A 26,470-nucleotide genomic window follows, 5' to 3' on the forward strand; every position below is an offset into this window, starting at 1 on the left:
TACCATGAATCTGTCATCTATTTTATGAAGGTCAAAGTTATGTCAGATTGAGTCGATTTTTATAGATAACTAGACTACCTGTGACCTAGTATATGGTATAGCTAGCTATAGAATAGTGAGTATATTAATTATGCCAAAAAATATGCACGCTTGCTACCACTTTAAGCATTACATTGCTTAACATCTGGAAAACTACTTGTTTGCAGAAAATTTAAAAGCAGTATTTGTTTTCAGTATACCCGAAAACCTACAAAAGTCATTTTAAAGGAAAATAGTAAGGTGGAAACGAAGTAAAAATTTACCAAAATTTTTATTTTTATATTTGCTTTAAAAAAAAAATTTAAAAACTACATTGTATACAGTGTTGGTCATCCATACCTTAAAAATTGTCTGATGTCACTTCCATCGAATGACTTTGTAACAAAAGCCAGTATGGCATGAATCACTTATCATAAGTCAACGGCTGTAACTTTTGCCTGGCTAAAAAGTCTATTGTTACATAATCTTCAAAGTATTAATAAACATTTGCAAATAATTCTGTCTTTAAACTGTTAATTACGGAATCTAATACAATAAAAAAAGACTCAAAAATAGTCAAAATTATAAAAAAAAAAAAAAACTAAAGAAAAGTAACTGCTATTGCATTTGGTTACAGTTTCAGTGAGAAATACGATTTACCGATTAAATTTCTTCATTTTTTATTAACTAACCAGTTAATTATGAGATATAATTTTTATTGCCTTTGGTAAGAGTTACTTTTTGTACAATTTTTTTGTCATGTTCCATTTATAAAAAAAGTTAGGTGTTATCATGTGTTGATATTTAAATAGGTTCTTTTTATTAACAGTTTCAATAATTGGGCAAGCTGATCTGAGTAATTTTAAGGTCTTTAAACTGTCAATTACAGAATATATAAAAGACTTTAAAATAGATTAAATCGTAAACATTTTTTTTTTAAACAATTCCAACTTGCAATAAAAAATACAAATCAAATTCATAAAATGCCAATGTAAAAAAACAAACAAAAAGGAATTAGTTTTGTTTTTGCTTGCATATTTTAAACGCAAAAAAAATTGTCGATTTTAAAAAAAAAAAAAAAAAAAAAAAAAAAACAACTTTCATGGCTTTGTTTTTATTTGATTATGCATGCGCAGAATTTTTCAAACCAGAAGCTGTAAGCCGGATGAATGGTTTCAACACCCAAACAAGATAATTTGAGTTTTATAATATAATAGATGAACATTCTCTATTTATATGATGTTGGACACCACAAACAACCTGTTCCATTCAACTGTCATCGGAACCAAGTAAATAACAAATCTGCCAGGAGAACCTTTGTTGACTTAATCATACTTACAAACCCAAACCTGACAATTGAAAGTTGATATATCCTCTATTCATTATAAAATAATAAACCATCAGTGCCTCCCTCCAATGAACAAATTGATAATGAATTTATTATAAGAATCATTAATAGATTGAATGAATGACATTGTAAAACATTTTATGCTCTAGGAAAAGTGAATATTTTTATCTGAAAAATGTATCCTAATAAAAAAATGGGCCATTAACCATTTCAATCTGGCAATGAGAAATTAGTTGATCTTAAAATAAGTTGAAGAGCTTAAATATTTCATGTAATACTTAAAAAATTGATCATTATTTTGACTCAAATGAATAATATTTTTTTTCTTTTTCAGGGGTGCTTTTTACAGCAGTTCCGGTCCTCTTGATGCTCAGTGTCGTTTCTTAGATTTTGTCCTCTGTCTTACCTATGAAAATGTGGACATCAGCAATGCTATCAGTGTTGTGGAATCTATTAGTTCCTTGGTACACCAGCACATCCTTTGCCAGGAGCTAGTTGTGTGCCGCAAGGCTGGAGATGATGGTATCAATGCCCGCTCTTGCTTTGGTGGTCTCTTTGCGACATTACTACGTGGGGTTGACACAACTTCCAACACTGGCGATGCCAGCCGCGATAATTTCATGTGCAGTTTAATGAAACTTGTTAACATTCTTGTTCAGATCCCCTTACCATCACGATTTGCTCGAAGCTCTCATCCGTCGGATTTCCCAGAATCGAACAACTCTTCATCCGCTTCTCATCCTCATCGCTCCCATACTTTATCCTCATCAATATCTGCTCCTGTGCCTGATTCAGCTAAACTAAGTCATGTTTTATCTACACCCTCACTACATCACAATCTGTCCCGGTCGGATGATGAGAAAGAGCAACAGACAAATGAAGAGAGTGCAGCTGCCAGTGGGACGCATAGTAATGTCTCTGGCCATCCTGGAGATGAGACCACTTACTTAGCTGACATTATTGTTGGCCATCATCAAATCATGTCAAACTTGATCCACACTCTCAGCTATTGTAGTAGCAGTCCTATGGCAGCTCTAGTCTGCAGTGGAATCGGTGCCAGCTCAACATGCTGGTATGATACTTTTGGGGTTGGAGATCCACTGTCAGTAGGTGATGGTGTCTACCAGATTTTGGTAACCCTCACCAACAAGTGTTCTGATGTGAAACTTGTCTTGGAGTCACTTTTCATGTACCTCTCTAGCAGCAGCCGGCACTACCCGCATGGTCGAAGCCTTTGCAGGCTTTCCGATCCACTTCTTTGGTTCATACTTAAAGTTCTTAACAACAGTAGTGCTGTCAACATGTTCTTACAAATGGGTAAGTTCTTTATTTCCTTTTACCATAATTTTTACTTATGAGAGTAGATGATTTAATGAGTGAATAGTTATTAGGTATGGTTGACGGGATGATGCAGGGATGTGAGGTCTTTACTTTTTTTTTTAATCTAGATAAAGTGAAGTTCTGCTTAAATTCCTAGAACCTCCCAGCCTTTAAGTTCTCTGCTTTTGGGTCGAAATCATTTTTTGTTTTATTTACAGTAAGAAAAGGCTGATTTATCTCTTTATTTTGTAATAACTATTTGGTTAGACTTTTATTTCTTTCCCTATCACTCACTTTATCTTTCTTTTTTCTTTTTTTTTTTTCTTGCTCACTTTATCTTGTCTTCTTCATCTCTGTTATGACAGTTCTCTATGAAAACTGTAAAATGTTACTATTGCCATAAAGGGTAAGACTTAAAATGATTTATTAAGGGAATAGGAGAGTTGAATGACTTGTTTCAAGAATGACTTCCAGTCTCTTTCTCCCATAAGCACACTCAGTATCTTTTAAGTTTTAATTGAGACTGATTAAAGTTATTTAGGAAAAAGAGTTCTTTTCGTACACTTTCTCTATACACATGCACACACATACACAAAAGGTGGCCCTGGCCACTGGAAATTCATTCCACTTTCAGTTTTTTTTACCATTGGCTATTCATATTCCTTGTGATGTTTTTGTTTGTGGCCCCTTATAGAGAACTGGTTGGTACTGTTGATGATACAGTAATTTTAGAGTATTTTTTTTTACTTATGTAACAAGGTACATCGTCACTAGGATGTAAGGACTACTATTTGGATCCATGCCTAGGAAAGATTAACAAGATGTTGGTTTATGTTACATTTAAACTTCTGTATAATTAGCACACAGTAAGGGGAGCTGGTAGCTGGAAGGGAATTCCAAAGTCTAACTGTTTGAGGGAAGAAACTATTAGAATAGAAAGCTTTCTGGTATTTAGGGGCCTTAACAGTGAAGGGGTGTGATTTTTTTGTTGCTAAGTGGGTTTATCGGGGATATGTATGTAGACGGGGTACAAGTGCAACGAGTTCATCAGAGCACACTCCATTAAAATACTTGTAAAACAGGCACAGAGATGCAACATTGCGGTTATGGGACAGGGGTTGGAGCTTAGTTGACAAATTGGGACCTATTAAATTGAAGACTCCTTTCTGAATCCTATCCAAGAGGGAGAAATTAGTGGTAGATGCACCAGCCAAGATGTGGTAACAATATTCCATGCATGGGCGAATGGTGACTTTGTACAGGTACAGGATACTCTCAAGTGTGAGTAGTCTTCTAGCATGATAGAATGAACCCACCTTCTTTGCAGCAGCCTTTGCAATGTCCTGAATGTATTTGTTCCAGTTCATGTTACTTGTGAATGTAAAACTGAGGAGTTAGAAGGTTGAATTCTCAGGTAGGGTGTTATTTGTTATGGCTGGTTCGAGAGGTGTCTTATAATTGTTAAAGGAGAGCAGCTTAGTCTTACTAGCATTAAGTGTTACCATTTATGGCTCCATTCTACTATGATCTGGAAGTCATTTTCTAACGATTCTGCCATTGTCATAGATTTGTGTACATCCCGTCTTCTCTTGTGTATGCTATATCATCAACAAATGTACCCATCTCGGACGCAATATTATCAGGAAGGTCATTAAGGAATATCATAATAGTGGTCTAAGGAGCAACCCCTGAGGTACTCCTGCATTAATGTTATGCTATTTGGATTAGCATTACGCACAGATGATAAAACTCTTTGGATCATCACAGATTTAAAATGGGTTCTGCTAAAATCATCATATTTTAAAAACCAAAGCATCTTAAGTCCTCAAAATACAACTGTTTTGTTCGGAGATGAATATGCTTTCAAATAAATTAATAAATAATAGTATACATTATATATTTTAAGAGTTTTAAGCAAATAAAGTGATTAAAATGTGAACATCATAGAATAGTGTTTTCAGTAAGGTTTTGTAAAGACCCTCTCTCTGCAATTTGTAAATGTTTGTACTGCGTTTGTATTAAAATAATTTTCATGAAATTTATAAACTAATCAGAGTAAATGTCACTTTTAATAGTTTGGGATGACCAAAATACTTGTGACCACTCATTTTTTTGTGTTAAAAAAAAAAAGACTTCAACATGGCGAGTATTGAAAATTTTGAAAAATATTTACTTCGGACTCTCACTGTCAAGTAAATCACTCTTTTTACTGTTTTTATCCATTAAAAGTATAATTGCATGTTTTCTCTTGTGGTAGCTAGCAATTTAAAATTATCATACCCGGAAAAAATTGTTTCTGTTTGAGTTTGGACTAAAAAAAACTATCTGTAGCAGCAGCAATACTATTAGTGATAGCATGGCTGTAAACGTTTTTTTGTTAACCTTTTATTCCAGAATGAATTTTAAAAGAATTGAAAATATGAATATAAAAAAATATTCTTACATATTTAGTTAGAGCTATTTTGTTATCAGAATATAATTAGTTTAATTAGAACTATGATTAGATATTATTAAAGCAATCCTAACCAGTCTGGTGTTATTTCTGGTCAAATTTTAAAAATATTTATATGATTGAAAAAGGAAGAAAATACACTTTGTAAATGTGTAACTTGTGTGCACGTTTATCCATTGTATTAGTTTTAATGGTGAATTAAATAATATTTTGTTTTGAACAGCTGAAAATGTGAAATATAATTTTCTTTTTTTGGTTCACATGTGCGAATAGTACCCTCACTCCCATATTTTTTCATTTTTATTTTATTTATTTTTTTTTTTCAGCGGATTATAATTGAATCCACCCAATTATAAAACAAAGAAAAGCAAAATCAATATTTAAATATTTATAGGGGATGCTTAGTTTCTAGTGAAGTTGAGAAATAAAAAAAATGTCTTAAACTGGAAAGTTTAACAAAATAATGTGTCACTATGACAAGGGCAAGAAATAAAAAATCAAAATCAAATTCATCCAATATTTTCGAACGATTGTTCAGCTTTGGCAAAAAACTTTTTGATATTTAAATAGGTGGGTAAAAAATAATTAATACTTTTCCAAACTTCATGTTTTCTGTTAGAGTGATGTCACTTGTTTTAAATAAAATTTATTTTTGTTTGTCTTAATTTTTGTAAAGTTTCACACCTTCATTTACCTAAGTTTGCATATTTAAAAGTAATTTGATGATCAAAATGTAAGCTATAACATTTTCAAAATATGCCAATAATTATGAACCACTAAATGCAAATATGAATGTCAAATATCCTCTTAAAACAAAAACTGCCTTAATCCTACTTCTAACCCTAGGTACAAGTGGCAAGCTTCCTCCTAAAACCTTTAGCCCTAACAATAACGCTAAGTTCAAGTGGCAAGCTCCCTACCAAACAAAATTCCTCTGTAAGCTACATATAAGCATCTATCTCCCACAAAAATAATAAATTTGTCAACTGTCCTAAAACGCTAGAATGGTCTCGAAATGGTGAATTATTTTACATCAATGTTGGTTTCACATAAATATGTGAAACCAACTGCCACTCTAAATTCTAAAATTCTTTTTGTTTTGTTTCTATCAAGTCTTCAGGATGCTGACAAATAATTTCCTTTAGTCCTACCATTAACCAAAAGTCAGAGTGGTAAGCCACCTCATCCTCCCATAATTGCATAAAGATCCTCTTAAAACCACACATAATCATCTTTAAAAAAAAACACACACAAGATTTATCTCCCATAGAAAAGAATGGTTAACTGCCCTAAAGCGTTAGAATGGCTCAAAATAGGGAATCATTTTACATTAAATTCTAAAATATTTTTTCTTTATCTTTCATTTAAGTTTTACAGGATGCTCACATGTAATTGTTTAAAAAGGTAAAATCACATATTTTAGAGAAATGGTCAGATGGGAGGGGAAAGTAATTAAAGGTGTCAATCTACGATAATACCAAAGAAATATTGTAATATATTAATTTTTAAACAGTCCTAGATTTAAATTTCAGTTTCCTGTACATAAAATGCATTACAATTCAACTGAGTTCTCTAACTTTTCTTTTAATGGAGACATGACATTTTTAAGGAATTGCAGCATATTTATGTGCATTTACTGCAGATTATTTGGAAACTATTTATTTCTGAAGATTTTCAGAAGCATATTCTGATTCCTTGCACAAAAGTACATTTATATGATAAATTTCATTGCTTGTTTTTTAACAAAGATATAATATTTTCACTGAAAAAGTAGTCTAAAATGTTCGATGAAACACATAATCTTAAAGAGGGAAAAGTATCCAAACATGTGAGGCACAAAAATAGTCATAACTTCCTTAATTTTAAGTGGATATAAAAAATTTTTTAAAATTATTTCTTAGTTCATCAAGCTCTTTCTATGTATGCTATTATTGAAATATTTTAAGCCATTTCAATTTTTTCATGTATATTACTATTTGGATGGATGTGCATCAATTATAACTTGGATGGTCCTATTGTCTAAGAAGGATCTAATTATATTTAGTATACGTCCAGTTATACCATACGATTTAATTTTCGTGGGCAGCCCTTCGTAACAGATTTTGTCAAAGGTTTTGAATACAGCCCTGGCTTCGCCTGCCTTATCCAGTACATGGTAGATGCGTTCAGAGATGACTGTTAAAATATTTACGGTAGAACAACATTGCCTAAATCCATATTGTTTGTCAGAGAGAAGATTTGCTTTTGCAATGTGGTGAACTATTGCTTGATTAATTAAAATTTCAAAGATTTTAGTGAAGAAGAGGAGGAGACGGCGATAATTCAGCAGAATTCTTGTACACTGGTACCACAGAGGCCATTTTGCACCTGTTATAGAAGCAAGATTCAGCAAGGCATTATTTATTTATTCAGCAAGGCATTTATTGCTTGGAAAATATGAGGGCTAGGTCAGCTGAACATTTCTTAATTAGTATAGCAGAGATGAGATCAGGCCACACGCCTTGGAAGTGTCTAAGTTTTTTTAAGATATTGCAGAGATGAGAAAGGTTGATTTTCACGTCAAGTGTCGTTTCAGTCAGCATAGGGAAATTTGAGAGGGACTTGTTTGTTGGTGGAGTTGGAGGTGAATTGCCAAACAAGCAGTTCCGCCTTCTCGGTTGCTGTGCATGCAACCTTCTGATTGTTAGACAGTGGAGGAATTACTGATTGCCCTTTATTCACTACACTATTATAGATTTTCCAAAACTCATGAGTTCTTATCTTCTGTGATTCTATGCGTTCCCTGGTTATTTCAGCATGCCTTCTTTTGGCTGTGGCTATTTCTCTCTTATAATGATTTCTAGCATTTATGAATTTTTGCCTATTTGTATTTGACTTATGACATACAAACTAGCGGAATGCATGCTGCCTTTGTGCAATGGCAGCTGCACAATCTGTAGTGAACCATGGGAGTGAGTGGAGCTTACTATAATACTTCCATGTGGGAGCATGTGCTTCAATGCCCACTTTGTGCTATTCGGCTGCCTCATTAGCTGTTCAGCAGGTAGAGAGAAGATATTGGTCCATGGAGTATCTCTGATGTGTTTCCTGATGGCTTCCCAGTCAGCCCTTTTATAGTACCGTGTCGTTTTGAGCAATGGCTCCTCACCTTGGGGTTGTGATTTAAGTGAAATGTCCACTGATACGACTAGGTGGTTTCTAAGTAGACTGTGGGCATTAGTCATACTATCCTGTGGTGAGGAATAGGTTTAAAAGTGAAGCCTGCTGGTGGTCATGATCTGGGAGGCCATTCAGAAACACGCTGTCTGTGTGAGGGAATAGGCTAGAAGAAGCATCCAGCTGCATCTGTGCAACCTGAGAAACCAAGCCAATTTTTATGGTGGACATTAAAGTCACCAAACACATGTATTTGGGCGTTACTATATAAGAAGTGCTGCATCAGAGACATGATCAATTAAGGTACAGTCCTGACTTGAGGGAAAATTGTAGCAAAAATATAAGTAACTAACACAGTGATGAAAAATTAGTCGAAAGCACATAAAAGCCTGGTCATCCAATTCAAGATGTTACTCTTGAGTTAAAGGAAGGGTGCTATGAATATAGACTCCAATCCTGTGCATATATCTATCAGAGTCCTTATGGCAGAGAGGGAAATTCCCTGTCATGTTAAACTAGTTGAGGAGTGTAGGCTTGTTTCACTTAATGCTAACATATCCAGAGAGTTTACTAAGAGGTAAGACTTTACATCATCTAGATTACTTCTAAGCCCACAGATATTTGTGAATGTGAGCCTCAAGTTTTGACACGAAGTATCGTTTAGTATGCTTTTTTTTGTTTCGTTTTTCCTTCAAACCTGTTTCTAGTTCCCTTTTCACTTTCTACATATTTTTTCTTTCTCGATAAGTTACTTTTTTTGATGATTTATTGCACAACTCCTTGACTCAGCCAGTGATTAATTGTCCTCTTATTTAAGGAGTTCAATTGCTGAAATCAAAAGTTGGTGATCATTTTATGATAAATTTAAGTAGTAAGTTGAAGACTTACACTAAAATTTTAATCATTTTCTTTTTTCCAAGTACTAAGGGTCAACTTTTATGATCAGAAATACTAAAACGAATATAAAATTTTATTTTTCTAAGTCTACATTATAAAAGTTTACATTACTGTTGAAAGGCTCATAAAGACTCCAACAACAGGTTTTGGTAGAAAAGAATATGTTGTACGAAATGTGACTACAAAGAAAGGTTTTCAGCATTTCCAGATTTTTAGTTAAATCATCTGTAGTCTTGCATTAGGTCAAAATAATTCCCTTCTTGAGTATTAAACTCAGGGTTTTTATAATTAGAAGAGTCCATTACAAGTGAATGAGTAAGTCCTTATAACTCTCCCCTTTTATTAAGCTTTTACTTTGCAAGCCATACTAGTACCTTTTCCTTGTTGGATCGATAGTTAAAGGATCTTTAAACTTCTTTTCCCAGTTGGCAGTACTCTGGAGCTTCTTAGGGTAGTTCTATGTTGAAAGTGTCATATATTCTCTCAATGACCTGCTTCTTCATGAGGTGCATAGTTGGGATCATCTAACAGACGTTTTTTTATTTGGTTAAGGTGTTTTTATGCATGAATTTATGTCCTTGAATGATATATGGCATATTTTCCATTCTATCGTTTAGTGTACCCAGTTCTCAAAAAAACATTTTTGGAAGTTTTGTATAAAAAAAAAAAAAAAAACTTGAATTATAGTGTTAGGCGTAATAGAGGTCCTTTTCAATTTTGTTTGCTTTTCAAATATGAGTCTTATTTTTTGTTGGAACATAGTCTTCATTGGGGATTTTTTTTTTTTACATAGGCATCACCACATTATCAAGGCCAAGAGGCCACTCAAGGATAAGGGTGAAAGAGTGTACAGTAGAAATTGGACAATATAGTAATCATTAGTAATGAAAATTTGGTAAATTTGATAACTTATATGGAACGGTTCATCAAGAACTTATTTACGTTAGATTTGAACACAACCATATTGTAGTCAGCCGGAAAGCAGGAAAACGGAAGACAATTCCACAGGCGTGCAGTTCTAAGAAAGAAGCTTTGTTCATGGAATCTACGTTTAGGTTTAGGCACAGATAAAGAGTGGGGGGAATTATTGATAGTGTTTACAGCTAGACGAGTGTTTCTTGTGAAAGTTTGGCGAGGGGGGACCATAGACTGAAGCTCAGTCGAACACTTTCCATGAAAATAACGATACATTGGAGACAAACTCGCAACATCTCTTCTGTGAGATAGAGGTTGCAAGGAGGAGAAAAGGACATCTCCTACGAGGCTACAAAGTCTATTTTGAACTCTATCAAGGCAGGACAAGTCCTTTCTAGCAGCTCCTGCCCAGATGTGGCAACAGTATTCCATCCTTGGACGTACCTGGCTCTTATATAGATAGAGAATAGCATCAGCAGTGAGATATTTACCGGATCGATAGAAAGATACCACCATTTTTCCAGCGGCCTTGGCAACAGATTTGATGTACGTGTTCCATTTAAGATCAGGAGTAATGGTCAAGCCCAGAAGCTTGTCAAAACTTGAGGCCTCCTGAAGACGAGAGCCATTCATTTCAATTGATGCCAGATGTGGATCAGAATGTTGATGATGTAAAGAGAGAAGCTTGGTTTTAGATGCATTAAAAGTAACCAGCCACTCCTTTCCCCATTGTACTACATGCTCAAGATCAGAGGAGAGAGAATTGGAGAGAACTTGGTCGTTTACTGTCTTAGATGTGCTACCATAAATGGTAGTGTCGTCAGCATAAATGTCTACAAATGATGTAAGGATGTGATTTGGAAGATCATTAATGTAGATCAGGAAGAGTTGGGCCCAGGATGGACCCCTGAGGGACACCGGCATTAATACTGTGAGCTTCTGATTTTTGCTCCTCAACTACTACTTATGAACCTATCAGAAAGAATTGATTTAATAATTGAGAAGACTTTTCCAGCTATACCATAGCTAGCGATCTTATGAAGTAAACCTTTATGCCATACCTTATCAAAGGCCTTAGATATGTCAAGAGCAATTGCCCTAGAAAGATTGCCACTGTCGAGAGATTTGCTAATCCTATGCGATATAGCTGTAAGCACATCTGCTGTAGAACTAGCAGAACGGAAACCATATTGAGTGTCACTAAGAAGGTTATTTTTGTTGAGATGCTTGATTACTTCTGTATTTAACAGATTCTAGCAACTTACTCATGACGCACAGGAGACTTATTGGCCTGTACTGAGAGGGGGATGAGCGATCACCTGAATTCTTAAATACAGGGCATACTGATGAAATTTTCCAGGGAGATGGGAAACTATTCTCCTTAAGACAACGTTTAAACAGTTTTGTAAGTATGGGCGCTAGTTCAGGTTGAAGTTTTTTGAGTACTATAATTGGAATACCGTCAGGGCCAGTTGCTTTACTGGAATCAAGAATACTGCTAATAATGTGTTAGGATTAGGTGTGATCTTATAGACTTGTAGAAATTGTTGCAGCGTCGCATGCTTTTGAGTGCTCATTTCAAAGTGTCAATGAAGTGTCAATTGATCACCATTAAGTCTGATCCTGAATCTAACTGAAAGTTAATGTTATTTATCATTTTCATCAGCACATATTTATGTATATTTTTGTTTGTCGATTTTTTCTAATGTGTCATACTCGACTTTTAAAGTTGTCCTTTGCTGTACAAAGTTAGCTTTTATATCCAGTTTTGTTAGAAGTCAGCAATAACATCAACTTGATGGTTAATTTGATTTTCAATGAATTGATTTTTCTGTGTGCAGGAGGAAATAATGTCCTTTCTTTTTAATTTTCCCCGGAGAATAGTGTTTATACATTTTATGTATCTTTTTTATGTATTCTTTAATGTTCTTTGAATCCTTTTTAACACTAATCAGTAGTCTTCTACCAACTTTTGTAGTGTCAGGTTCAGTTCATTTTCTAATTTTGTTAAAACTGCATCAAATTTTGAAGTTTTTCACTGATACCAATCCTTCTACAAATAGTAGGACTTTGAAATTGTCAGCACTTGGTTCAGATAGTTTTAAACTGTTACAGTGTTTGACTGTTGATGCAAATGTTAAATAGTCCTTGTTATCTTTCGTGGTTAAATTCAGGCATTTCCACCATTTGTGGAATGATGATGTTTTAAAGTGAACAATTCTGTTAAGATTTTTACAATTTCAGGAAAAGTTAAGTTACACATTTTTTGTTCTAAAATGTAATCCACAAATTTGTGTTCTGTGATTCCTGGTTTTTGAAGCAATAAGTTGACCTTTTTTAGAATTTCCCAATCAGCACAATCAATGTTATATAGATTCTTATACCTTCTAAAATACATGGCGAAAATTTTGTGTTTGTCCAGAGCATAAATGAAATTGTCAATAGTGGATCCATCTATCGTAACACTTCAAAGGCCAAAAGTTGAAGATCACTTTGAGTTGCCCTCCTCCAACCTTTAGCATGTGGTTTAATGAGGCAAAAAGTGGCTGATTGATTTTAATGCATTCAAAACCAAGCTTTTATAAATGTTCTGATCCCCACTTGGCCCCGATTGATATGAATGGCTCTTATCTTAAAGAAGCTTCCTGCTTTGATAAGTTTCTGAATCTGACTTTCACTTCTGACCTGATATGGAAGACTTACTTCTGATGCAATCCTCTACCTGTATAAGAGCTAATTGCCCCCTAAAATGGAGTACTATTGCCACATCTGGATCAGGGCTGCTCAGGGACCCTATCCTGTCTTGATAGTGTAAAACTGGCTTCAAAACTTAATAGTTGATGGCGTTTTCCCCTTCCTGCAACCTTTTTCCCACAGAAGAGATTTTGTGAACCTGTCTCTGCTTTATTATTTTCATGGCAAGTGCTGCTCACCAATAAACTTTATTATTTTCATGGCAAGTGCTGCTCACCAATAAACTTTATTATTTTCATGGCAAGTGCTGCTCACCAATAAACTTTCATAAAAACTACTCTTCTATCTACAACCACTATTAACAATTTTACCCACTCTATCTGTGTCTAAGTGTAAACACAAATTTCATCAAAGTTTCTTTCTTAGAACTACCAGCCTGTGAAACTCTATTCTGCTGGCCAGCTTTTCAATATTGTCATTTCCAATATAAACAAATTCTTGTTAGCTATAATAATCAAATTCTACCAAATTTCCATCACTAACAGTCACTACGCTGTTATTATAGTGAATACACTCATTACTCCTTATCTTTGAGTGACCTTCTCGCCTTGATAAGAGGTAACTCTCTTGTAAAAAAAGAAAAAAAAGTTTTATTCCTTTTAACGAAACCTGTCTAAGTACTGCTATTTAAAATAAAATGTAATCATGCTCATTTTCTTTGCATAGATATACATTCTACAAGATTGAAATAAACTTAAAACATTTATTGTAATCCCATTCATCGGTACTTCTGCACTTTAGTGCCCCGTTTTTCCATGAGTCGCACTTGACAACGCCCAGCAAAAAACGGAAAACGCTAGATTATGAGCAAGCCAAAAGAGAGACATCAACTTAACTAGCAGATGTTAAAAACTGGAAGAAAAAAAAGCAAGAAAGGAAAGACTAGGGCTATCTGTGGAGAGCATGTGGAAGGAGGCGAAACAACGAAACAAAAGAGTGTGGCACCAACCGCGATCTGCTTGATAGTTATTTTAGTGAATTTATGTAGAGACAAAAATTTGGAAAGAATCCTTTTTGTCTCTATCATAAAGCATAAAGATACTCAGTTCAGGAACTTCCTCCTCCTTCTACATTCTTAAACAACCTTTCTCTGCCCACTTTACCATCGTCAGCTGCTTTACTTCAACTGGTAAAAGATACTATCCTTAAAGAAATAGCCTATCCTCAGGAGACTGCACATTGCACCAAAAAGTATATGCCTAACCCACAATAACTGACATCTGCAAAAAAAAAAAAAATAATAAAAAAAAATTTATTTTGCTGCAAAAAAAAAATGCATAAACAAGAATTCTTATACAAAACTGCAGTCGTCTACTGCCCAAAACTTTTCTTTAAAAAAAAAAATATAAAAAAGAAACTTTTATTATCCCCCTCCCCCAAGAAAAACGATTGCCTAAAAACAATTGCCAGTAAAATGTTTGTAATTCTTACAGTAGGTTTCTGTTTTTGTTTCTTTCTGTTTTTTTTTTGTTTTTTATTTTAAATTTTTTTTGTTTTTTTTTGTATACTTGTGTTCACTTGTTATAGTACGGCGGTTATTTATTTATTTTTGTTTTCTTGACTTGCTTGTTATAATCTGGCGTTTTCCGTTCTTTGCCGAGCACAACTTATGGAAAAACGGGCACTAAAGTGCAGTAGTACCCATTTATTAACCTTTTTACTTTTTTTCTGAAAATATTTCTGTTTTATTAATAATTTCCATTTTTTTTTTTTTTTCAGGTGCAATTAATGTTATCTGTAACAACTTGGTGAGCTGCAGCCAGAAGATAGTGAATACAAGTCCGGGCCTTATTTCCACGATGATGCAGAACCTTAACAGCAGTAGCAACAATCGTCTGCCAAGTACATATAAACTTAATGGTGGATCAACAAACACTGACTGTAATGATGTACTTCAAAACTTTGCCCCACTCGGTAAGAAATAGTTGTGCATTTCTTTTTTTTTTGGACTTGTTGAATCAGAAAACAAAAGTATTTTTAATAGATTTTTGTAAAAGTAAAATGAATTAGATTTCTTTTGTTTGGTTTTAAAGTAATCTTACTCATAATTCTGTCTTGAATGGTATAAGAAGTAATATGGATACAATTTTATAAATTGAATAATTGTATCCATGAACTAGTGATCATTATAGAATCACCTTTTGAAACGAAATATTTTATCCCACTTTAGTAGACATTTATCTTATTTTGTTTGTTTGTTATGATGACATATTAGGTCAGTTTGGAAGTCAATTTCTAAAAGTTGCTTATCTCTGGCCAGGTCTTTATTTATTCTTCTTTCTGTCAAATTTATTCTTATCACTTCCTCTCGTGTTATTTTGCTTTCTTTGCTACCTCAACTATTTTACATTAGCTCGAGTGTTCTAATCTATCCTTTCAATGTGACCATGGTGATATTTATAACAACAGTCTCCTATACTGCTTATATTTTATCTTCTGAGGTCAATTGAAACTGATATTATACATCCACCATATTCTCATATCATTTTTCTCCATGTAATACATATCCTCAACCCTCACTGGCTAAGTACATCACACTAAGTATACATGCCTGATAGACTCTTTTTTAGTCGATAGTGGTAACGCTCTGCTGGTTAATGATGGCAGAAGTTCCAATCCATTTCTAACTCTTGCTATCATATCAGCACATGTTCAATAACAAAACCTCTAAACAACCCCAGTAGTCTTGCCAAATATACTTTCTACACACTTGAGTTCTCATCTGTCTCTATTTTCTTATATCTTTTGCCATAAACTGTTTATCATCTCTTAACATATCAGTAATTCCATTGCATTTCTTGTATTTTCAACACTACAATTACTGATCATCACTTTGGTCTTAGTAGCATTCACTCTCAGATCTTTACTTTCGATAGCTTTCTTCCAAGTCTTTAACTTAACAAATCGAACTTCCATTGTTTCACAGGTAAGTACTAAATTATCAGCATACAGCATTTCTTACAGATAACTTGTATAAAACTTAGGAAAATGCTTTTATGACACAAACGAAAAACAACAGACTATACAGATCTATCTATTCTCATGTATAGCATTAAAATTGTCACTTTATCTTTAATTCTAACATAACTTTAAGCATTTCTGTACATTGTTTAAACAACCTTCACAAATAACTTGTTTGTTCTACAACCAAATAACATCTTTTAGGATTGTCAAGATTTCTATAAAAGCAAAATACAGGTTCTTCTTTTTATCAAGATACTTCTCTTGCTCTAGGATAAATATAAAATATCAGTGGTACCCTCACTTAAAACCAAGCTGTGAAACAAAACTGCTTATTATAAAAATATTCATTAATTGTAAGCATGTGTATGATACAGGAATGTGAATTCTCCACTTTTTCGTGGAATCCAACTTTTTTCAGTGGTTGGGGAGGTTGAAAAATTTTGTTTCATTATAGGAATCTGCTTTTAAACATATCAATTGACACTACAGGGTGGAACGATAAAGTTGTCGCCTTAAAGAAAACATTATAGCTTGGTTTTAAAACTTTTATTGAAAAAAAATCAAATCAGATAACTTAATGATGTAGTACAGCTGACATTTAATTCGCTGTAGCTGCCTTCAACCTCAATTACCACCTCGATACAGGTCCAGAATTGGGAATATGCTTTTCCACAAGAGCCGTCGGAAGCACTGTGAATACTCACAATCAGGCTGGCTTTGGAGATTATGGGAGGTCAAGTTGATGATGTTCTCGACGTATAACCAAATGAAGTAGTCCAGCAGGTTCAGGTGGGGGAGGAGGGGAACAGTGAGAGAAGGGTACAAGTCATAGCACTCCTTCTGAAACCAAGCTCGGGTCTCTTTGGATTTGTGGGCTGGCGCCAAGTCCTGCTGCCACACCCAGGGTCTGCCAGCAGCCAACTGATTGCACCAGGGGATCACCACACTCTTCAGTATATCCAGACACACTTTCAAGCTGACTTTAAAGATATGAGGTGGCATAATGTGGCCCTCACTTGAAACCAAACCAAAGACCATAATCATGGCCGGAAACTTTGTTTCCATCATTCTGGCCATGTCTCTGTTATTCGGGACAATCCAGCAATGCATTTTGAGAGTGCCAGCAATGGTCCTGTTGTCATAACTTCGATCGGTAGAGAACATGAGTTGTACAGCAGCACATCTCTGATCTCGCTTTTTGAGCATTGTATCACTTTCAGACATGATAAAAGGTTCCTATCACTCTTGGGATTTGTATACAACTGGCAAACTAGTAGATGGGCTATAAAAAAAAAAAAAGAAAACTGGTTCTCATCTAATGAAATGAAATCATATATTTTCTAGTGTGACAATTTTATTGTTCCACCCTGTATTTTAGATTAACACCTTTTGCTGCCTCTCCTCAACTTTTTACTAAAAAGAAAAAAAAAAAGATTTTTTAAGCAATTATGAAAACCTTGGTGAAAAAAAATTATTTTATAATTTAGTGAGTAAGCTTACTATTTGGACGAACTTCTTTATTTATACAAAAAAAATGTAAAAATGTTGATATGTAAAAAAAAAAAAAAAAAAAAAAAAAAAAGATAAATCAAAGCAAATTTTAAAAAATATTTGATTCGTGTTTAATAAAAAATGCTAAAATTGGACGCCATGTTAAATTACAAATTTAATATGATGGCTAATTCCAATATAAATGATTTTTTTCTGATTTTGATATGAAGAGAAAAAAAAGAAAATGCAGTCTCTTAGGTGATAAGATTGCATGAATGTTTTTTTTCTGCTTTATCTATTCAAATTACATGGTTATTATTCTCTTTTGTCAGGTACAATCTCGTCAAGTAGTCCAACTGCAACTCCTGCAGAAGTACTGATACAGGCGTCCCCACCTCATAGACGAGCAAGGTCAGCTGCTTGGTCCTACCATTTTTATCCAGATGAAACTTGGGTAGATCTAACTATCCAACTGCCTTTTGCCATTCTGTTGAAGGAAGTTCAGATTTCTCCTCACAGCACCTCCTTGTCAAGTGAGTTCCTATTTACTTCCCTCTCTACAAGGGCAGAGTTAGACACAAGGTCAGTTTTTAATGTTGGAAAAATCCAGCTCCCTAAGAAGAGGCATTATGAATTGGGACAAAAATAAAAATTATCTCCTTTGACTGAAGATAGAAAATATAAAGTGTGGTATTAGAACAGATACTACACATTGCTTATAGCTAAAAATCCAAGTAAAATAAGTCTAAAAAAGTGGACTCATTTTTCTGTTTCATTACAATCATTTCACCATAAACAAAAAAATAATGAAATATTCAGTGACAAATAAGCAGCTTTTTATTTAAATTTCAAATATTGCATGCAAACAATATGAATGCTGCCAATAAGGTAAAAGCATTTTTCTTTTAATGATAGGGTGATTGTAAAGATGCAAACTTTTTCTTTCCTATATTAAATATTACATTTTTCTTTTTCTTTAGCATTTATTATGCTAACCCAAGTTTGTTTGAGACGATTTTACTTTGATCTCAGAATCATACCACCAGAGATCTGAAGAGAAATTTACATTCAACACTTGCTATTCCAAAAGTACTGATAGGTTCAATGTCGCTTAAGTTTGGTGATCTTACATGAAGTGGCATAGCAATTTGATAATAGATGTGTATATCTAGTACCTATATAAAGTTACAAATGTTTATGCATTAACTAATTAAGCAATAATGAATTTTGAAACACAGCTACTAGGGATAAGGGGTTGTTATATGAACTATATTTAGTTTAATGCAAAATGGGACAAAGAAGATGAAGTGGAAGCACTTCATGAAAATTTTCTGTGAAATTTTAGAAATAGGTACTAACCATCAATTGATAAATAGTCCCTGAATTTCAGTGGATTTTAAAAGGTTTTAAAGAGCATAATCTAGGTACTACCTCTCATTTAAAAATTAAAATATTTAAGATTGCATTGAATTTGATCCATAACCATTAGATAGCAGTTCAGCAAAATTCCTTAAATTTCAATTTCTTAAGCCATAAATTTAAAACATTTTCTAGAATAAAAATCATGAAATGGATTTTAAGAAAAATTAGAATAAGGATTCTACACACAACATTTAGTAACATAATATATTAATTTTTAATCTTTGTAAGGAACATGAAAAAATATAAAACTTTTCTGCTTGGGGAATTCATTTTATTTATTCTATGAAGTGTATTCTAATATATATATATATATATGCTATTGTTTATTATGGGTATATTTTTTTCTATTAACTTGCTTTAAAATTGAGGGGGAAAAAAACAAAATTAAAAGATAAAAATAATCTCTAAGATATAATATTCTAGCAATTAAAGTCCATATTTAAATGTAATGAAAAATTATAAATTTAAATTATATCCCAAAATTACAATAACACAGTATTAGTATACAAGAAATTAAAAAAAAAATTGTAACCCTTTTTCAAGAGAATATTTCAGCAAAATATTATGAATTTTTCAGTATTGACGTAAATCCATTTTGATCAATACATTCGTTCTATTTTGTTCTGTTCTTTTTACATTGGTTGCATTAATATTTCTTACTTTCATTTCAGCTTGTCCATCTTATGTTTCATTGGAAGTAAGTCATGATGGAATTACTGTGACTCCCATGAGTGCTCCTCTCATGACCTGTAGTCTCGGGTTTATCCGTCTACAACTCATTCGACCTGAGGTTGTCACTATGGTTACCATTCGCCTTCACAGGGCCCGGGATTCTATGACCATTGGGCTGTCACAGATCCTGTTGATGGGACACAGTGCATTCAGTGAAACAAACCAGAAAAACACCAGTGTTCTAGCGCCCTCCGATGACATTGTTTCCAAAACCAGGTAAGAACCTTTTTACTCTTCAACAATTTCGTGACAAATGATCTAGCCTCAAAGAATTCTAATGAATGTTAATCTTCTAATCACAATTTTTTCCACCCTTATGGATGTGTGAACTTTTGGTTGACCTGTTATTACTTTTCTCTTCTGCTCCCTTTCGATGCATTTGGTGTATTAATTACTTCTTTGAAATTAGCTGGGAGCAAATTTTGATTTTTTGCTTAAATCATCTAATATTTTGATCAGCTTTTACTTCACAAAGAAAAGAATACACTTATACATACACACACATATATATATATATATATATATATATATATATATATGTGTGTGTGTATGTATATATATATATATATATATATATATATGAATAAACTAATTTTACGTATACATATTTGTATGTTCCAGTTCTAAAAAAATATTTACAAAGTGTGTTTAAAGAGTGTTTCTAATTCCAGAAAATGGTAATATAAAATTATTATAACTAGCGAGACTCCATGTCAAATCCATGGTGCTTTCTATATCAAGCTTTATAATTTACTACTACTACTACTGATGATGATGATCCTCCTCCTCCTCCTCCTTTTGAAATGTCTGTTAGTGTCAATACTATTAAGGAAAAATTACTCTTTCTTGTGCGTCAGCTAAATATTTAATAAAATAAAAAATACAACAAATGTTTCTTCTTTATTTAAAATTGTAGCAATTTCATTATTTTAAAACGAATATTCTCTTTCTACTTACAATAAAAATAATTGTCATTGACTATGTTGTTATTCATAAAATGAGTGTTAACTTTTTTAAATGTATTGTTTTAGTTACAGGAGAACAATTTAATTCAGGAACAACTGATTTTAAAATGTGAAAAAAATTTTTACTTTATCAGATTAATCACTAGGGCTATGACAAGAGAATATTCTTATCATTGTTTTGACTCTCGAGTATATATCCGACACAGTTATTCAATCGAGAAATGCATTACTCTATCTAAAAACATAAAAGGTATTAACTGATGCTCGAGAATCAAAATAATGAAAAGAATATTCTCTTGTCATAGCTGTATTAATCACCAATCAATATGCTAATCGGATAATCTCATTTTTTATTTTTAAAGACGCATATGAACATGAAATGCCTTAGCATATTGTTATATTTTTTGTTTTTTTTGAAAAGTTTAATGAATGTCTTTAAATTCATTTATATTTTTAACTTTACGCTTTTGTTCCATTTTGTTTTAGCCTTGGCTGGGTCCAACTGTTGCAGCACTGTCTGACTATAGAAGAAAGTGTAGCTTCTGCAGCAGCAGCCATTCCTCATCTACTAACCACATGCACTGCTCTCTTGGTGTCGCCTCAGGGGAGCTATCATTCTCCACCTTACTTGGAGACAGTTCTCCTTAAACTTGGGCTTCACTCTACAGATATGGGACTTGCTCTCATAGACAGTCTACTGAGAAAAACATCATTTCTCGGACAACTTGGTAAATAACTTTGTTTAAATAATCAAAACAAGATGTATCTTTTTTTTTAATCTTGTTCACCACTTGTATATTATTTCAGACTTGATTAAAAATAATTTAAAGAGATGACGAAGCTTAAACATAGAAATATTTGTCAGCATCACAAAGCACTCTTTACTGTATCAAATCTCGTCTGCACAAAACAAGCATACTTGCTTTTTGTTCATGAAATCAACTAACAATTACACTTGAAATTACGAAAAAGATTTATGAAAAAAAAACCCCAGAAAACCCATTTTCATGCACTTTATAAACACCAATCGAGAAAAGTCACATTATCTTTCTTTAATAATAAACATGATTTCTATATTTAACATAATCTCTCTATTCAAGCAATGTATGTTTTCAATCACGAGAGTTTGAATCGACATTGATAAATGTATCTGAAAAAGTAATCTTTACAGATTTCCGAAAACCTGGATAATAAATTTATGTCTATATATCTGCTCAATCCAAGATTAAGGTTTGTCATCAGCTTTGGCTAATACAACACTTATTTACTTCACCTCCCACATTTTTCTATCAATTGTTTCAGTTAATCTGACTTTTATTTTTATGCCTTTCAAATTGTATGTGATAAGCTCAATAGATATTGTCATAACCCATGGAGTCATTCTAGAAGTGTAAGCCATGTTTGGTTTCATAAAAGTTTCCAATGGTTCGTTGTTTTAAACAAGTCTTGAGAGGTGACTTGTTTGCAGTAGACAGTTCCACAGAGCAAAATATTCTTACCGTGTCGAGACGTGAAATTGCTCCAGAAAAGGTTTAATATTTATGAAGCAATTCTGGTTTCTGATTGGTTGGTAGCAGAACGTGAATTAATTCGATTCGTCAGTTCATAGCAGCATCGTTTATAAATAGAATCGTCCGACTGTGTGGGATCATACCCCATTACAAGTCCAAAATATTGCAACATCCTCCCTATTTGTTATAATGGGGAAGTCCCTTGTGTTCGTTCTGCTCAAAAATAAATATATATTTTTATATTCAATTATGCATAACAAAAAATTAGAAATCATTTGGGTCTTAGAATTTTAGCTTGTAAAAAGACGCCATTTTTAATTGTGTTCAAATGTCAAAAACAGATGTGTACAGAGAAGAGAAATAAAAGAAATGGAATGTATTTCAACCTTAAAAAGGGGTGGGTATGTGAAAAATAAGCCATTTCTTAAGAAATTTGATTATGCAGTTTTGTAAAAGAAAAGAAAAAACACATACATATAAATAAATATACATGCAATATGTACCCGTTTAAAGAGGTTTTTCTTTGTTTTGTTAATGAAAACAATGCAAAAAAGATAGGAAATTTTTGAAAAATAAGAAAGAAAACTAATGTGCACAAAAAAAAGTCAATTGTAATTTCTGCGCGCCTTAATATAAGCATGCAAAAAGTATTTTGTCGAAAAGGAAAATTACAAAGAGTTTTTTAGTTACGCATTAGTAGGTTAAAGGTTAAATAATACAAATAAAATGGATACAGTTTAACGTCTTGTCCAGGACTTTTTTTTTTTGATTTTTGATATATAGAAATCTATATACATACAGGGCTGTGAAAAAAAAAAAAAAAAAAAATTATTCAGTCAAATCCCCCAACAAGTTTTGAGAAAAAATGATGTAACTTTATTCTTGTCGCGGATTTCATGAATACATCAACGATATTTTTTCTGATGATATGTAATTCAAAATAATGGATTCCTTTTTCACCTCGTTTTTTATGAAATGGTATTTTATATTTATATGCTTATATCTTTGGTTGATTACCGTGTTCTGTGCTAAGACTATACTGGCTTGATTATCACAATTAATTACTATGGGGCTTTTAGTTAATTCTGGCTCTAAAATAGTCTTTAGGATATTTTTAAGGTAGAGTGCTTCCTGGGTCGTGTGTGTGATTGCGATAAATTCTGCTTCACACGTAGAGAGAGATACAATCTGTTGCTTTTTAGATTTCCATGAAATAATAGGCCCATTTTCTGAGAGTCTGAAACAATATCCAGATATACTCTTGCGATCTTCGTCGTTTCCCCAGTCTGAATCCGAAAAACCTAATTTTAGGGGATTTCTTGATTTTCTAAATACTAACTTCTGTTCTTTAGTTCCTTTTAAATAACGCAGGACTTGTTTAGCTCTGTTTAAATCCTTCATTGTCGGTCATGTTAATTTTTGTGACAGTTTTGTTACTGTATAGCATATGTCGGGCCTGGTTGCAGTCATTAAATATATAAGACTACCTATAATTTGGCAATATTGTGTGTCATTTATTATTTCAGATTCTGTGTGTATATTTTTATTAATATCATTTTCAACCGGTGTAGAGCGTTTCTTGCACTCTCCCATTCCAAATTTTAATAGTATTTTGTTGATGTATCTCGATTGATTCATCGTAACAAGTCCTTTGCTTTGAGTAAATTCTATCCCCAGAAACCAGGATATTTTGACGAGATCGGTCATTTTGAATCGTTTACTTAATCTGTTCCTAACATCGGTTAACATTATGTCACAAATTGATGCAATTAAAATATCATTGACCCACAAAACCAAAATCAGTAGTTTATCGTCTTTGTGTTGGGTATATAAACAGGGGTCTACAGCACATTGTCTAAATTGTTGTTTAATAATATAATCATGAAATACTGTGTTCCAACACTGAGCACTCTGCTTTAGACCATATAATGACTTGTTAAGTCGCCACACACTATTTTTATTTTTCATTATAAATCCCTCTGGAGGGGTAATATAAATTTCAGTCTATTGGGGCATTCAAGTAAGCATTTTTTACGTCCATTCGATGGATGTTTAGGTCATATTGTGATGCGATTGCAGTAAAATTCTGATTGTCGTTAGGTTTGTGGTCGGTGAAAACGTAGAAAAATATTTTATACCATAAATCTGAGAGTACCCTTTAGCAACAAATCTAGCTTTGTACTGTTCTACGCCTGATGCTGTAGTTTTTTTTTGTAAAGACCCATCTTGTAGAAATAACATGTTTATCTTTTGGGAGAGGCACTACCGTATAGGTATCATTTTCGGTTAAGGCATCTATTTCTTTTTTCATGGCAATTTTCCATTTATCACAATGTTCTGAATTAATTGCTTCGTTAAAGCTTTTTGGCACATTTTCCATTGAATAGCAATAGTCGATTTGATAATCTTTTATATTGTCGACCACAAAAAGATCGGGTCGCCTTCTATTTCTTTTGGGATATCTTTCGACTTTATCATCATCATTATCATCATGGACACTCATTTCCGTCATTTTTATGGTCTTAGTTTGTTTTAATTATTTGAGGGAATATAATTTTATCTTCTTCATATGACGGGTTTTCGTCTGTAAAATTATACGTGTCTGTGAATTTTACACATCGGATTCTTTTTTTATTTTTTTCGGGAAAAAATACTAAATTGGCTGGACTGTTTTTATCGTATCTAAGAAATATACCTCTGTTGGCTTTAATATTCAATTTACTCTTTTTATCTACATATGCAAAGCAACTTGAACCAAATATATGCATTCTGCTTAAATTTGTTTTTTTACCGCAGAAAGATTCATATGGAGTTTTAGATAGTGTTTTATTAAAGCACCTGTTGCGTATATAGGCTGCCACCGTAAGTGCGTACGTCCAGAGGTTTTTATTGAGTTTTGATTCAATGAGTAGGCATCTTGCCATTTCAAAAAGTGTCCGCCGCGCATGTTTAGCAGTCCCGTTTTGGTGTGGCGATCTAGGAGCTGATGTTTCATGCCTGATATGATGGTTAATTAGTAAAAGTTCAAAGTCTTTATTGGTGAATTCCGTACCGTTGTCAGAACGAATACACTTGATTTCACTGTAGGGAACCATGTCGGCTAGATATTTTTTAGTTGCTAGCAGGGTATCAGATTTGTTCTTTAAAAAGTAAACCATTATTAAACATGAATGGTCATCTACGAAATTCAACACATATCTATAATGTTCTCTGGCCATCGGTTCTACGGGACTGTTCAAGTCACAGTGCACCATTGATAGGATTTTTGTGGCCTTTTTGTCTGGTATCTTGCTTTGATAGTTTGTCATTTTCCCTTGCGTACAGATGTTGCAGTTGAAATTTTTTGATGTTTGTATTTTCATTCCATCAACTACAGTTAGCAACTTTTTGATATCAGGAATATTGCAGTGTCCAAGAATTTTATGCCATGTCTGTAGATCATGGCAGGCGGTTTTTGATGGGACTACGCTATTTAAATAATATAGTCTTCCATTTTCTTTAATGTCAAATACAGTTCCATTCGGGTATACCAGTTTTGATTTATTGGGGCTAAAGTTTATATTTGCACCTTGTTTTGTGGCAGCTTGTACAGAAAATATATTTTGTTTAAATTTTGGGATTAGAAGAGCGTTTTCTAGAATACAGAAACACAGTTCACCTTTATTGTTCTTTAGCGAGATTTTCGCATTGCCTCTTTTCAAAACGATATCATTGACTCGACTCCCGTCAGCTAGTTCTACAAAATGATTTTGTGGCTTAAAGTTGGGGTCAAAATTGATAAAATCAGATTCCTTTGTAATCACATGTGCCGTGGCCCTACAATCGACAAGAAAATTATTATTGTTTGTTGAAGCATTAAACGTATACAAAAATAAAAATGTATGTTCGCTAACAGAGCTCTCTACATTTTTAATGGAGTCACCATTTTGAGTCCTGTATCTACATTGGAAACTCTTGTGATTAGGTCATCCACAATTATAGCAAATAATTTTTGTACTTAGGAGAAAAATTGTTTTTGGCAAAGTTGCGGTTTTTATTCCTGGCATGGGTATAATTCAATTTTGGTGTTTTTATGTGGGTATTTTTAAATTTCATGATATTTGTGGATTCGTTTTTTTCTGTGATCATTTTTTTTCAGTTTCTTTGTAACTTCTGAGTGCTACCTTGAATTGGCTAAAAGTCGTGGGTTTTTCTTTCTGGGTTATCACGGTGGTAAATGGCTTGAAATCACTTGGTAATCCCTTAAGGACCATGGAAATTAACAGACTGTCACTTATAACTTCAACAGACATTTTTAACGAATTTGCAGTCGTTTCGGCTCTTATAATATAATCAGTAATAGTTTCGGCTTCCATTCGTTTTACAGAGGTCAGTTCAGTGTATAAAGAAATAATTTTGAGTTTTCATTTCGATAAATAATGCTCTCTCAATATGTTCAATGCTTTGCAGCCACCGTCCAGTGCTTCTCTCATTACCAGTGATAGACTTCGGTCATCTAAACACTGTATTAATTCCGCAAAGACAG

General features: G+C 33.3%; 1 protein-coding gene across 2 annotated transcripts in view; it reads left to right on the forward strand.

Annotated features, from left to right (window-relative positions):
- LOC145255729 (dual E2 ubiquitin-conjugating enzyme/E3 ubiquitin-protein ligase BIRC6-like) overlaps nucleotides 1–26,470 on the forward strand; it is a 515,468-nt gene that overhangs the window by 284,093 nt on the left and 204,905 nt on the right. For both annotated transcript variants that reach the window (XM_080114338.1, XM_080114339.1), the window contains exons 35-39: nucleotides 1,701–2,683; nucleotides 14,580–14,774; nucleotides 17,648–17,848; nucleotides 19,409–19,685; nucleotides 20,921–21,162. In XM_080114338.1, coding sequence (XP_079970464.1) covers nucleotides 1,701–2,683; nucleotides 14,580–14,774; nucleotides 17,648–17,848; nucleotides 19,409–19,685; nucleotides 20,921–21,162 — 1,898 coding nt within the window. The remainder of the gene's footprint in view (nucleotides 1–1,700; nucleotides 2,684–14,579; nucleotides 14,775–17,647; nucleotides 17,849–19,408; nucleotides 19,686–20,920; nucleotides 21,163–26,470) is intronic.

Source organism: Euprymna scolopes, chromosome 31, assembly GCF_053919585.1.
Source record: "Euprymna scolopes isolate OS-2025 chromosome 31, ASM5391958v1, whole genome shotgun sequence".
In the NCBI taxonomy this organism is placed as follows: Eukaryota; Metazoa; Mollusca; class Cephalopoda; order Sepiida; family Sepiolidae; genus Euprymna; species Euprymna scolopes.